Source organism: Neoarius graeffei, chromosome 4 (genome assembly GCF_027579695.1).
Source record: "Neoarius graeffei isolate fNeoGra1 chromosome 4, fNeoGra1.pri, whole genome shotgun sequence".
Taxonomy (NCBI): Eukaryota; Metazoa; Chordata; class Actinopteri; order Siluriformes; family Ariidae; genus Neoarius; species Neoarius graeffei.
In genome coordinates, this window is record NC_083572.1 from 79,940,462 (window position 1) to 79,956,546 (window position 16,085).

Here is a 16,085-nt window from a genome sequence, read left to right on the forward strand (position 1 = left end):
ATTATGAAAACTCTGTATGTGACAAAAGACACCTGGTTCCTAGATGCCACAACATGGCAGCAAACACTCCTGACACTTTGTATAAATACTGTAGTAAATAAAAAAGCTGTTGAAATCATCCATGTCTTCCCTCTTGCTGTTTCAAAATACTACCTGGCTTTTCATCAGAGATTGTTCATAAAATGTGCTTATGTCAACTCAAACTCAGTTTGTGCATGATTATTTCATTGTAACTATAATTTTAACCTCTCTTAAATGCTGTATCCTAAACTATGTTTACTTAAGGTAAATAGTAGGCTATATGCCCAAATACAGAGAACTTAAGATTAAAAAAAAAAAAAAAACGCAATACGTACCGAACCGCAGACCTCAAACCGCAATACGTACCGAACCGCGACTTTTGTGAACCGTGCCACCCCTAATATATATATATATATATATATATATATATATATATATATATAAAATAGTTCTCTGTATTTTTACATGAGCTTACAGAAGGAAAAACATTTGATGCAATCCAATAATACTTTCATTCACTGTGACTATTTTAAGAAATTATAAACATTCTTCTAAAGCCTCACTTGTGTTATTTTCTGTGTACAGTTGTGCTCATAAGTTTACATACCCTGGCAGAATCTATGATTCTTTGACCATTTTTCAGAGAATATGAATGATAACACAAAAACATATTTTCCACTCATGCTTAGTGGTTGGGTGAAACCATTTATTGTCAAACGACTGTTTCTCTTTTTAAATCATAATGACAATAGAAACTACCCAAATGACCCTGATCAAAAGTTCACATACCCTGGTGATTTTGGCCTGATAACATGCACAGAAGTTGACACAAATGGGTTTGAATGGCTACTAAAGGTAACGTCCTCACCTGTGATCTGTTTGCTTGTAATCAGTGTGTGTGCATAAAAGCTGAATGAGTTTCTGGGATCCAGACAGACTCTTGCATCTTTCATCCAGCCACTGACGTTTCTGGATTCTGAGTCATGGGGAAAGCAAAAGAATTGTCAATGGATCTACAGGAAAAGGTAGTTGAACTGTATAAAACAGGAAAGGGATACAAAAAGATATCCAAGGAATTGATGATGCCAGTCAGCAGTGTTCAAACTGTGATTAACAAATGGAAAATCAGGGGCTCTGTTAAAACCAAGCAAGTGCCACAAAGTATCTCGCCTACAATATGCCAAACAGCACAGAGACAAGCCTCAAAACTTCTGGAACAAGGTAATTTGGAGTGATGAGACCAAAATTGAACTTTTTGGCCGCAACCATAAACATTACATTTGGAGAGGTGTCAACAAGGCCTATGATGAAAGGAACACCATTCCTACTGTAAAGCACGGAGGTGGATCGCTGATGTTTTGGGGATGTGTTAGCTACAAAGGCACAGGAAACTTGGTCAAAGTTGAAGGAAAGGTGAATGCAGCACGTTATCAGCCAATACTGCAGGCAAATTTGCACTCATCAGCCCGGAAGCTGTGCATGGGACATACACGGACGTTCCAACATGATAACGATCCAAAACACAAGGCCAAGTCGACCTGTCATTGGCTACAGCAGAACAAAGTGAAGGTTCTGGAGTGGCCATCTCAGTCTCCTGACCTCAATATCATTGAGCCACTCTGGGGAGATCTCAAGCGCGCAGTTCATGCAAGACAGCCCAGGAATTTACAGGAAGTGGAGGCTTTTTGCCAAGAAGAATGGGGAGCTTTACCATCTGAGAAAATAAAGAGCCTCATCCACAACTACCACAAAAGACTTCAGGCTGTCATTGATGTTAGAGGGGGCAATACACGGTATTAAGAACTGGGGTATGTAAACTTTTGATCAGGGTCATTTGGATGTTTTTTGTTGTCATTATGATTTAAAAATAGAAAACACAGTTGTTTATCAATAAATGGCTTCACCCAACCACTAACCATGAGTGGGGAAAAAAGTTTTTATCATTTATATTCTCTGAAAAAAGGCCAAGAAAGCAAAAATTCTGCCAGGGTATGTAAACTTATGAGCACAACTGTATGTATACAATATTCAGGCATGAGATTTTTCAGCTAAAAATCTGATTTAAAGTGCCATTCCACCATTGGATGTATTCTTTGGCATAAAATACAATATATTTTATGACAACATGACTAGACAGAGAAATCTTTTCGCTTCAAAATGATATATCAAACATAATTTTTTGACAACAAGTATATTAATTTTGCAACCAAAGTCACCAACCCTTTTAATTTCCACATGGTAGTGAAACGTGATGTCATCGGCAGGTTCCCCTTCTTGTGTACCACGTCACGTGTGACATGGCACAGATTATCAGCAATGGCGGATAGAATGCGATTTCCACTTGTCGATTGCTGTGCCGATATTCACCATCGACCGTCTCCTTTGGGCATCACTTGCTATTTTCCTTCGCTTCTTTTCCGAAGCTGACGATCGCGTTCTATCCGCCATTGCTGATAATCTGTGCCACGTCACACGTGACGTGGTACACAAGAAGGGGAACCTGCCGATGACATCACGTTTCACTACTGCGTGGAAATTAAAAGAGTAGGTGACTTTGGTCGCAAAATTAATATACTTGTTGTTGTCAAAAAATTATGTTTGATATATCATTTTGAAGCTAAAAGATTTCTCTGTCTAGTCATGTTGTCATAAAATATATTGTATTTTATGCCAAAAAATACATCCAATGGTGGAATGGCACTTTAAGACTTCCCTTTCATTGTTATTATATTAAAATTCAAGACCAAGAGTATTATTTCAGATTTTTCACTCTGAGCTCTCTCATGCCTGATACATGAATCCCATAACCTATAGTAATTGATAGGACAATATCAACAATTCAAAAACTCTTTAATTGTATACACTACCGTTCAAAAGTTTGGGATCACTTTGAAATGTCCTTATTTTTGAAAGAAAAGCACTGTTCTTTTCAATGAAGATCACTTTAAACTAATCAGAAATCCACTCTATACATTGCTAATGTGGTAAATGACTATTCTAGCTGCAAATGTTTGGTTTTTGGTGCAATATCTCCATAGGTGTATAGAAGCCCATTTCCAGCAACTCTCACTCCAGTGTTCTAATGGTACAATGTGTTTGCTCATTGCCTCAGAAGGCTAATGGATGATTAGAAAACCCTTGTACAATCATGTTAGCACAGCTGAAAACAGTTGAGCTCTTTAGAGAAGCTATAAAACTGACCTTCCTTTAAGCAGATTGAGTTTCTGGAGCATCACATTTGTGGGGTCGATTAAATGCTCAAAATGGCCAGAAAAATGTCTTGACTATATTTTCTATTCCTTTTACAATTTATGGTGGTAAATAAAAGTGTGACTTTTCATGGAAAACACAAAATTGTCTGGGTGACCCCAAACTTTTGAACGGTAGTGTAAATTTCAAATGGTTTGCAATTAATTGGGATCCACTGTTTTTATCGTTTCAACCGCGCATCAGACCCTCGTCCAATTGAAAATGTCGTTCATGCACTTTTCTCCCCCATGAGAATTTTGAAAAGTTGGTAAGTATGCTATACCTCCTTCTGGATGCACCCTTTTCCTAGTAGTGAATCAAATGGATGAATGACTCTGTTTGATTCACTCGTTTGAAATGAGTCAGTGAATCATAGTGACTCGCTCGCGCCGAATACGGTTCTTGACAATAGGAGCGCGTGCGGCTGTGGGCAGAGTCCCGGGTTACATCACCGTGCCATAAAACCCCACGGCAGAGTGTCGAGCTTCACACACACTCATACACACACTCATGCTTAGTGAACTACACTTCACCTGAGGAACCTCAACATGGAGATATACAGCAATGACATGAAGAAGCCCAAGTCTTCTGTATTTTGTAACATCAAGGTACATTATTATTATTATTATTATTATTATTCCTTAGTAAGTCTTAATTTGTAATATTTATTTATCTTATTTTATTTTATTAAATTATACTGTAATGGGTTCATATAATTGTATCCGGCATCAGCACTTATTGCACCAAGCTGAAATGTAGCCAAGGCTGACTTTCTGGTACCAGCATATCTAATGCATTCTTTCAGAGTATCTCAGCTCCCACTGTCGTACACAATCAGGTTCATCCTACGCTCACACACTCATCTGCTCATTATCAATCTGATCAGGTGTGTCCAAGACTGGAGCTGAGAACCCCTGCTTTAGTTTTTCCACTCGTCCTTGTGCTGCTGCTGCTGCTGCTGAGCCTTGCACAGAAACTGCATCACGCTGAGCATCAGCCATTAATCAGAAAATGTCATTATGGAAAAGATCTGGCTGTATTCCTTCCAGAACACTTAATCAGTTTCATTTGTAGACTTTCTCATTGGTTGAGAATTTCTCACTAACATACTCAACTGCAGCCTGTGTAGAATATAAACTCGATCTTATGGTTTTCCTCGGACTTGAAAAGAATAAATTACAAAATATCCATTTACAGCATTCATGTTTTGAATCTTGTACTCAGTGTGCTATGTGTGAGTCTCAAACCAAATATATAGCATGCTTTCTCACATCTCTGGGAGTTCATGTCTCTGACTGTACATTTGTGTTTATATGAAGTATTTTTTTTTTTTTGTGTGTGTGTGTTTGTTTAATCACGGTCATACTACGAAATAACACTTGTGTAATAGTTTATCGGTTTCTCATGAGGGACTTCGTTTGGTTTGCGGCTTGCTTGTACTTCATGCTCACTTGATCAATTGCCATTAAACTTTGAACCCTAGCCAAGCCATTTTCCTGGCACCAAATCACAGTTCACTGCAGTTCAAGTGACCTTGCAAACTTTTACTATACTGCTTTAGTTTATCAGGATTGTACCTAGTGTCTCCATGGAAATAATATGCATTTTTTAAAGCTCAAATAGAACCTCTGATTTATATAAACTGTGCTTTGGACCAGTGTTAGATGTTTAATGCTTTGTCTTATTCATAATGATGAGCATCATTTGCCAAAGGTATCCAGGTGATACACATGTCCGTTTTATTTGTAGCACTATTGTGCCAAGTGAGTCTGGCCTTTTCTGGAGACCAAGTTCTACTTTGTCTCAACTACACAGTCTCAGGATTAGATCACAGCTTGGACTAAATGTGGCACTGACTCTCCTAAACTAACTAAGGAACTAAAAATGCACTCTTATGTCCAAATCTTCTCTTGCCTTGAGTGCTGTTTTGCTGAACTGAGGTCTGTTTGCATCCAAATCACTACTGCCTGCGGGGCGTTACACCTCATCGTCAGTGTCTTCGTACATCATACGCACACAGATTACACTTGAATTGCTTCCAGAAAAGGTGTACACAGCATAGTCCGTCATGTTGAAATAACATCTGTAGGGCTTCTGTTTACATAGCGTCCATCTTGAGATAAATGAACATGAAGTGCTAGTGGTTAAATCAACATCGTAAGACTTAACACATCATCGTGTTGAATTAACCCAGTACTCGAAGTGTTTGTTACAGCCTGGCTGTTTTGCCATGGAGTTCAAAGGAAAAACAAATTCCCCACACTTTCTTGCTAATGAAATTTCTGAAGTGATAAGGTTCTGTGTAACAGTTCTGTGATTTTGAGATACTAAGCCAAAGATTTGCCCCATAATTTGATCAAGATCAATGCAGATAGAGCTTCTAACATATTTATAACGTTATCTCTTTTTGGGGGGGATTCAACTCGAGCCTTACAATTGCATGGCCTTGAATGTTAAAATATAACTCTGAAGTGTCAGAATTTATTGGGATCCAGAGTTGCATTCGCCACTCTTGTATCGCCATTCCTATGTAATTTCTATATCATCTCTTGATCAGTAAGCTTGAAGATGAAAAACAGATTACAAAACGCTGAAGGGTTGACAGCATTGTGCAGTGCAGAGGAAGGGAAAGGCTGGTGCACGAGCAACATATTCACTTTGGGTAAAGTCGGATTTTGTAAACCGAAGATATTCTGCAGAATAAAGCAAGTCCATCCTAAACTGGCTAAGCGAATATATTTTCATGGTGAGTGAGTCATCAGCTGTGATTGAATGGCAAGAATGCAAATCAGCATTTTGTTGTGCTTTTATTTGAACATGTGACAATCCAACCCTGCATTGTTTGGAGTTTAGAGGTTGACATATGTATACAGGTGTAAACTAGTACAGGTGTAGGTGTGTCATGTAGCTGTGTTACAGGTCAGTCCACAATGGCGTCAAAATGAGGAACTGGTCTTTCCTCTTGTGCAGTTTTGATCATTTCTGTGCAAATTTGGCTAGTCATTGTAATTCCTGGAAGTTGCTTTTTCTTTATCGCATACTGTAAACGGAATGAAATGGCAATTGACTTATTAATTTAAGAAGAACAATTTTATTCATTCATCACACGTACATTTGTGAAATTCATCTCTGCATTTAACCCATCTGAAGCAGTGAACACACACATGAGCAATGAGCATACACACATACCCAGAGTAGCGGGCAGCTATGCTAACAGCGCCCAGGGAACAATTGGGGGTTAGGTGCTTCGCTTAAGGGCATCTGAGTCCAAGGCCGCCCCATGTTAACCTAACCACATGTCTTTGAACTGTGGGGGGAAGCCAGAGCACCTGGAGAACATGCAAACTCCACACAGAAAGGCCCCTGTCAGCCACTGGGCTTGAACCCAGAATCTTCTTGCTGTGAGGTGGCAATGCTAACCACTACACCACCATGCCGCCCAAGACAACATATTCTTCAATGTCTATAAATGATATAACCTCATGTCTTATTTTACTTCCATTTGGAGGAGCAGAATGACTTTATTTTTTCTAATTCAGTCCTGAGAAAACCTGCTGGGCAAGAGAACGCTTTTATTATTTCGGACATTAGATTGCAAACAATGGGGGCAGGTCATGGCCTAATGGTTAGAGAAGCCCCTTTTGGTTCCAAAAGGTTGCTGGTTCGATTCCCTGGACCATCAGAAATGGCTGAAGTGCCCTTGAGCAACCCCCAGCTGCTCCTCCAGGCTGCTCTGGGTATGTTGTAAGTTGCTCTGGATAAGAGCTAAATGCAGTCAATGTAATGACATACTGTACAACCTTTATTTGTTGTTCTAAATATGTCCAGTACATGTAACTCTCCTTCCTTAGAATGAATTACATAATAGAAGCATTCAAGAATTTTGTAGGTAGCTTTTCCCCTGATTCTTCATGCACAGTGGGGCTCTGGATGCACCACAGTGGGGCTCTGGATGCACCACAATGGAGGCCAAGATGAGACGCTTTTGCAAGATGTGAATCTCTCTTCCCCTCACATCTAAAGTGCTCTCAAGGTGAGTGCACCCCAGGCTGGAGCTACAACTAGAACAGAGAAGGCTGGTTGGATTTGAAGTTTTGATATAATATCAAAAGGTATTCATGAGAAAGAACTGTATATATGAAGAAAAAAAAAAGATTGGACCAGTGGAGCTATTATTAACATAACCAGCAATACCAACAAGGTTATCCTAGTCAACCAGAATACTCCTGCTGATTGAACAGCTCAACCAATGCAAGACCAGTATGGAACGATTGATCCATGTCTTACATTACATCGTTTGAAGAATGACCAGAATTCAGGCAGAATACATACAAAGACATCTTGCAAAGGAAAAAAAGCCCAGATTTAAGCTATTATTTATTATTATTATTATTATTATTATTATTATTATTATTTTGTAGCTTCCTAGACAACAGTGCACAAGCCTGTCAGGGCATAACTTCTTGAAAGGAGGCTAAGAGATATATGTATCTGAAAACAGTCTTTGACAGTGCGTCGTCCTGGATCTCCTCCAAGACTCTGCAAACTATTTGCATAATCACTTCATTACAAAAGAAAGTAATATGTGTGTGGTCTGTACTCCCCCGAGGCAGCTGTAGGATTGTCATTAATGACATAATGAGCTATAAGTACAGGTGTCATCGCCACACTGTCTCCCAGTAGGATAGAGGATGAGCCTGCCAGCTGTAGCTTGCAGGAGATCCCATTTCGAGTCTGAGAGCTAACAGAAAGTATGTACTGAAGATACGATGAATGCTTATGGCACAATTAATGATGGCAGCTGTGAGGCCGTGCTGATATGTTGTCTGGCTCAGGAGATAAACTATCTGTCTCTAGTGCCGTCGTCAATCTGAGAGCCTTCGGCTGTTGAAATAGATGAAAACCTTTTGCTACGGCTTTAGTACTACTTCAATACTGCACTTGAAGTGATCCAGACATGCTCCAGCATAGCCAGGCTAAATAAAGAACATTTTCCTGCTCTGTTTGTACAGTTATTTGAAAGGACATCATATCAAACTGTTGTAGTGGAGAGATGGCGTGGAGTTGTTATTCAGAAAGCAAACAAAGGCATTTTTCACGGTTGGTTGAGCATGACAAGACTATTGGAGCAGATCCGAATCTGAAAAAGCATTTGCTGCAAAATACAGGACATTTTTCCTAACCAAAAAGGTGTAAAAGGGCTTAATGTGTGCACCAACAAACCGTAGACCAAATAATGAGTGTAAAGAACTGTTCCAGGAGATGATGGGAGGCTTAACGCCTGCCCATAACTGGCATGGAGCAAAATAAACAAATTTATCTTGTGTTTTGGAGAATAAATCCAGTCCAAGTCTGTGCTATGAGATTTCCTCTTGTTTCTGTGCTTTTTAAAATATTCTCTCAAATCCTTCAAACTGGAAATGAGTGAGAGAAAATGTAGCATCTTCATGTCTCTCTCTCTCTTTCCTTCTCTGGGCGTTCTGAGACCTTGTCCAAATCGACGAGCTTTGATCTTTGGCAAAGATGTGAATAAACGTCCTCAAAGCAAACAATGCCGCCTGCACAGTTTAGTAACTCTGACTGCAAAGCACAGGCTTAACATTGTGCATTACTGTGGTTTGAATTCCTGTTTGGCATATACGTCTTATGTGAAATGATTCAACTTTCTACTCTGCACATCTCGGGATTTCCGTTTTGCCTGAAGACACAGTTATACTTCAGTAGCTGGTTCGTTCTGATGGAAACCAAAGATTCTTCAGAAACATTTTTCACACTGAGAGTGCCTTTGGGATCAACTGAAGACAAAGCTGTTTAACTTGGTAATTTAAAACAGAGAACCTCCTATTCCAAATCTCCATTTCAAGTACACACTCTGTTCAATTACCAAGTGACCCTTTTGCACAGTTTTGCATTTGTCTCCATTCGGGAGATTGAATGCTGTTCTAGGAATGTTTCTCTTGCTTACGTATGATGATGATGTTCATCCTTCGGGGTCGAAGATAACCATGACTTCAATTTGGTGGGTGGGTTCAGCGGTGACTGATGAGGTCAATCCGGGCTTTAAAGATACACCCACATGTCAAGCACGTGTGGGTAGGTGCTGTAGTGGCAGTGGCGATAGTCCGAGTTTTCCGCGCAGCTTGTTTCTTCTGGGCCTCTGCAAAACGTTTCATCTCTGCTGCACGTGCCCCACTGGATCCTGAGCAAGCGACTCCCAGGAGTTGAGATCGATTTCTAAATTGAATTTGAAGTCATAACTTGTGCCTGACCTTAGATTAGAGTGAGAGAGTGATGCGCAGCTGTCAGCCTCACTCTCTTGTCCCGACCTAACTAGGTCCAGGGGCAAGACAGAATCAGGACAGCTGGAGCTAGGTCGGGATGCAGTGGATGGCCAACAGTGTTCTGCGTATTGCGCTGTGCCCTGATCGTGCTCCACAAACGCTTTGCTGGATCCGCCTTCTTGCCTGTAGAACCACCAGGTGGTGGTCTCCTCCTCATAGTCTGCAGAGTCCAGTCTGCAGTCGTAGCCTTGACCAGGGGGAGTGGGGGGGTTGCTAGTGCTTGCTTAAGGCACCACCCCAAGCTAGTGGAGGGAAGGAGACACCTTACTACTTGATTGCATGGCGGTCAAGGACGGCACATGCCCACTGCCCTAATACAGATTCTACACTGTATTTGTAGTGTATACTGTGTGCTTACGTATAGAGAAGTGGGCACAGTATAAGGAACAGAACAACTAATTCTGTACATATTTTCTCCTTGAGGTCAAGATCATTTTGTGCAAGACTTGCTGATCAGATCTTCAGTAACACAGTGTAGCTGGAGCCCATCCTGGGAACACTGGGTGTGACATGTGAATACACTGGATTGGATGTTAATCCATTGCAGGACACTAATGATGTAACTCAATGCCACTATCTGCTTCTGTTTACTGGGTGAAATGTTCATATTTGTATTTAAAAATAAACAATAGTGTGCTTCCTTTTCATATCTGTATTTGTCTAAGATAGAATATTCTGTCTGAATCATTTGTTTATATTCGGTTTTGTTAATGCATACACACACTCACATATACATCCAATCCTATGAGCAATTTAGAGTCACTAATCCGCCTACTGCCATGCTTTTGGGTAATGCAAAGAAACTCTATAACCCAGAGGAAACCCACATGGTCATGTGGACAAATGCAACTGAAAAAAAGGCAAAGCCAAGACCTGAATAAATCTCTCTTGCTAATGTACTGTTACTGACCTTTCATCTGCATTGTGTCTCTAGTTATTTAGACAGCTTGTTTATCTTACTGGATACAATGAAAACATCTCATCTCATTATCTCTATCCGCTTTATCCTGTTCTACAGGGTTGCAGGCAAGCTGGAGCCTATCCCAGCTGACTACGGGCGAAAGGCGGGGTACACCCTGGACAAGTCGCCAGGTCATCACAGGGCTGACACATAGACACAGACAACCATTCACATTCACACCTACGGTCAATTTAGAGTCACCAGTTAACCTAACCTGCATGTCTTTGGACTGTGGGGGAAACCGGAGCACCCGGAGGAAACCCACGCAGACACGGGGAGAACATGCAAACTCCACACAGAAAGGCCCTCGCCGGCCACGGGGCTTGAACCCGGACCTTCTTGCTGTGAGGCGACAGCGCTAACCACTACACCACCGTGCCGCCCACAATGAAAACATGATTTTAAATTTTTTTTCCCCCCGAGTTCTTTGCTTGTTGGTTGACCTGCTTTTTCCTCTCATAGTTCTTCGTGTTGTGCCATGGCCTGCTCCAGCTCACCCAGCTGCTGCACACAGCGTACTTCAGGAGCACCATCACTACCATCGAGAGACGCTTTGGCCTTGACAGTGTGTCCTCTGGAACCATCGCCTCTGTTCATGAGGTGCTCAACACAGCCAATAACACCACAGACCTTGTTTGAAAATGAACTAGTTTGAGTTCAGCAAAAGGTTAAGGCCTGAATTTCTTCTTTCCAGTCCAATTTTGAATAATTGGCAATAGTAATATTTCCCTTAACTAGTCACAATCAACTGTTTATAGTTTCACTTTTCCATGAATACATGTGGTTTGTCATGAAAGATAACAATTTCCTTTCAAACTGCAGACATTATTACAAAACGTCTTACAACATCTTGATATTGCCATCTAGGTCACAACAGGAACTTCAGCAGATGTCATAATATGGCACAGAGTGTAACATATATACATACACTGGGAACTTTTTGTCTCAAGACTGATTTGAATGGCAATTGTAAAATTTCCCATTAAACATAAAATGTAATGGTGCCGTATTTCTCACGAGCATCACATTGCCTTCTGAAGTTTTGTCCTCTTTGAATTATGTCTGTAATTAATGTTAGTTCATGGTCATTTAAAACCCCATTCAAGATTTGGTGAAACATTACTGCAATGTTTTTTTTCAAGCTCTGAGTTTTTAGTTAGTACAATTGATTAAAATAGGCTATTTGAGCACTGATTACCTTTCTGTTGTTTAGCAATTCAGCAGAAAAACTGACATAGAGTTCCTGTAGCCTGTCGTATATAAGCAGAATAATGAGGTGTGTGTGTGTGTGTGTTCATTCTCTGTGTAGGTGGGGAATATGGTATTCATAGTGTTTGTCAGTTACCTAGGAGGTCGTGTCCATCGCCCTCGTCTTATTGGATTGGGAGGCCTGCTGATGTCCATTAGTGCCATGGTGCTGACGTTACCTCACTTCCTGTCTCCACCATATTCCTATGACTCAGCCCTGAAAGGTGAGCCCACTCTAGCACCAGCATCTATGGCCATGTTGACATGGTGATAACATTTTAATTTATACATCAAAATGAATCAGCAGAAAATAATATTGGGCCAAATCCTGATTAGTAGAGTTTAAACCATCCTGGGCAAGAGTTTACTCTTCATCCCGGGCAAGCTGTTCACCCGTATCCTACTCACAAGAGCTATCCCAGCCATCAGGAGCAGATGGCGCCCACAACAAGCAGGCTTTATGCCGAGCTGCTCCACCATCGACCACATTTCTGCACTTCACCTAGCCATTGAGAAGGCACGCGAGTTCAGAAAGAACCGGCTTCTCTATATTACTTTTATAGATCTCCGAGCTGCGTTCGATACAGTGGACCACGCTTCCCTCTGGGAGATCCTGAGATTGCTTGGAGTACCACAGAAGATAATCACCCTCTTTCAGCAGATGTACAACTCTGCGGAGAGCTGCGTCAGAGTGAATGGCAAGGAGTTGGAGTGGTTCACCATCAACAGCAGAGTTCGCCAGGGCTGCGTGGCTGCACCGGATCTTTTTAATTGTGTCATTGACTACTTAATGACTAAGGCATTCCTGGGGTGTCCTTTGGACAGTACAACCTAGTGGATCTTGAGTATGCCGACGACACCACCTTGCTCGCTGACTATTTGGATCAACTCCAAGAAGCCCTCACGGTGTATGACGAGGAGGCCAAGAAACTCGGCCTCAGCATCAACTGGAGTAAAACAGAACTTATGCACATTGGTGAAGGCCCCGATCCTGAACCTCTTGTCCTCAACCTTTGCATAGTTAACTTTGTTTTTTCATTCAAGTATCTCGGATCAATAATCTCCAAGACTGGTGACCTAAAACCTGAAATTAATCAAAGACGCACTCAAGTTGCAGCTGTTCTGCAGTCCCTGTGGAAACCACTCTGGCGTCACCACCGCATTACACAATGGACTAAACGACGCATTTACAACTCTTCTGTCGTATCAATCCTCCTGTACGGCTCTGAAACCTGGCTGTTAAACAACACTTTGGCAGCCTGACTCGACGACTTTGATAGTAGAGCCCTAAGGAGGATCACCGGTATTCGATGGCACAAACATGTGATCAACAAGGAACTTCATGAGTTGACTAAACAACCTCCTGCTTCATGCCTAGCAGCAATGCGTACGTTGGTATGGACATATCCTACACCTCCCACCTGAGCCATATTGGATTTTAATCCCAAACAGGCAGGATGGTGGCGGCCAAGGGGGGCCCCTCGCACCTGTTGGATGGATGTTGTGGCACGTGATCTGAGGAACCTTAACATCTCGCTTCTCCAGGCACTGCAGATGGCGGAAGACAGAAGCAGATGGCGAAGCCTAGTGAACTTAGTCGGCTCTACGCACCACGTGCAAGAGGATGAGTGAGTGAGAGTTTAAACCAGGAGTCAGAGCGCTGCAGTCTAGATGCAGACGCAGCAAAGTATTTTAGTGGATCAAACCGAATACTGGAAAAATACTGTATCGGAGACTATAAATACATAGCCGCAGTTTAGCAACTCCAGTTTTCTACACATTAAATAACTTGGCTTCTGTAGCAAATCACTTGCATTGATGTACAGTACCTTACAAAAGTATTCATCCCCCTTGGTGTTTGTCCTGTTTTGTCACATTACAAGCTGGAATTAAAATGGATTTTTTGGGGGTTAGCACCATTTGATTTACACAACATGCCTACCACTTTAAAGGTGCACATTGTTGCTTTGTGACACAAACAATAAGATGAAAAAACAGAAATCTGGGGTGTGCATAAGTATTCCCCCCCTTCATATGAAACCCCTAAATAAGAGCTGGTTCAACCAATTCACTTCATAAGTCACATAATTAGTTGACTAAGATCCACCTGTGTGTAATCAAAGTGTCACATGATCTGTCACATGATGTCTATGTAAATCAACCTGTTCTGGAAGGACCCTGACTCTGCAACACTACTAAGCAAGCAACATGAAAACCAAGGAGCACTCCAAACAGGTCAGAGACAAAGTTGTGGAGAAGTATAGATCAGGGTTGGGTTATAAAAAATATCCCAAACTTTGAATATCTCAGGGACTACCATTAAATCCATTATAGCAACATGGAAAGAGTATGGCACCACTACAAACCTGACAAGAGAAGGCCGCCCATCAAAACTCACAAACCAGGCAAGGAGGGCATTAATCAGAGATGCAACAAAGACACCAACGATAATGCTGAGGGAGCTGCAAAGATCCACAGTGGAGATGGGAGTATCCATCCATAGGACCACTTTAAGCCATACACTCCACAAAGTGGGGCTTTATGGAAGAGTGGCCAGAAAAAAAAGTTATTGCTCAAGAAAACATGTTTGGAGTTTGCCCAACAGCATGTGGCAGACTCCCCAAACACATGGAAGAAGATTCTCTGGTCAAATGAGACTAAAATTGAACTTTTTGGCCATCATGGGAAATGCCATGTGTGGCGCAAACCCAACACCCTGAGAACACCATCCCTACAATGAAGCATGGTGGTGGCAGCATCATGCTGTGGGGATATTTTTCATCTGCAGGGACAGGAAAGCTGGTCAGGACTGATGGAAAGATGGATTGCACTAAATACAGGGCAATTCTGGAGGAAAACCTGTTTGAGTTGGCCAGAGGTTTGAGACTGGGACGAAGGTTCACAGTCTAGCAGGACAATGACCCTAAACATACTGCTAAAGCTACACTGGAGTGGTTTAAAGTGAAACATTTAAATGTCTTTGAATGGCCTAGTCAAAGCCCAGACCTCAATCCAATTGAGAATCTGTGGCATAACTTGAAGATTGCTGTACACCAACGCAACCCATCTAACTTGAAGGAGCTGAAGCAGTTTTGCCTTGAGGAATGGGCAAAAATCCCAGTGGCTGGATGTGCTAAGCTAATAGAGACATACTCCAAGAGACTTGCAGCTGTAATTGCAGCAAAAGGTGGATCTACAAAGTATTGGCTCTGGGGGGTGAATACCTATGCACACTCCAGATTTCTGTTTTTTCATCTTAATTATTGTTTGTGTCAAAATAATAAAAAAAAAACAATGTGCACCTTTAAAGTGGTAGGCATGTTGTGTAAATCAAATGATGCTAACCCCCCAAAAATCCATTTTAATTCCAGCTTGTAATGTGACAAAACAGGACAAACACCAAGGGGGATGAATACTTTTGCAAGGCACTGTAAATTATTTAGCTGAAGGCAGGTCATCAGACCAGAGTCTAGTAACAGGGCTAGAGGTTAGCTCAGAAAAGGGAAAGATTTCATAGATTTTCATATACATGCACAGACTTTTTTAGGATGAAAACAGTGTTTAATGATTAATGGACAGAGAAGTTTGGATTTGACATCTCTACTGTACATCAAATTCAAAACGGAGGTCTCAGCTGTTCGCTGTTCATTGCACCAGTCAAAAGTGGTAACATGGAGCACCGCTGCGAAACAAACATAATCACTTCAAATTGCCTTATTTATAGTCATGAACTCATCATTAATGGTTAATCATTAATCATGATTTATACTTATTATTAATCATTCATAGTTAATTATGCTGATTATTAATCACTAATCATTAATTATTATACAGCCATGTAAGTTGCTTATTTGGACCTTTTATAAACATGCTATTTTATGTGACAACACTTGGCTCAGACACTTGAGGGTAATTTAAGGCCAAAAATGGCCCAGGTGTACACAATGTTTCTCAACAGTTCTTAAGATAGTTAAAGGTTCAGGCATCTTGCGTATCATGGTATCTAAAAATAAAATGTTCTTTTGTTGAGTTTACATTAAGGTTTGGCCCAGAACAACAAAGTAAAGAGATCTTTCACCTAATCTTAAGCAGCCATATTTAGGCATTTAGATTCTGGGCTCAAAGTGACTCAAATGCATCCAACCATATTTATTTTTCACAACCATTTCATTTTTTGGGTGAAAGTGGACCAACTCTAAGCTCTGGTTCATATCCTGCTTGTGCAAGATAATGTTATTGAGCTCATTGCTATCATTCCACAATGT

The 16,085-nt window shown here is 41.2% G+C and overlaps 1 protein-coding gene across 3 annotated transcripts in view; it reads left to right on the forward strand.

Moving 5' to 3' along the window:
* The first annotated feature begins 3,687 nt into the window (after positions 1 to 3,687).
* slco2a1 (solute carrier organic anion transporter family, member 2A1) overlaps positions 3,688 to 16,085 on the forward strand; it is a 48,650-nt gene continuing 36,252 nt past the window's right edge. For 2 of the 3 annotated variants that reach the window (XM_060919795.1, XM_060919796.1), the window contains exons 1-3: positions 3,688 to 3,878; positions 11,035 to 11,172; positions 11,882 to 12,044. In XM_060919795.1, coding sequence (XP_060775778.1) covers positions 3,819 to 3,878; positions 11,035 to 11,172; positions 11,882 to 12,044 — 361 coding nt within the window. In that variant the 5' untranslated portion in view covers positions 3,688 to 3,818. The other variant, XM_060919797.1, reaches the window with a different exon arrangement.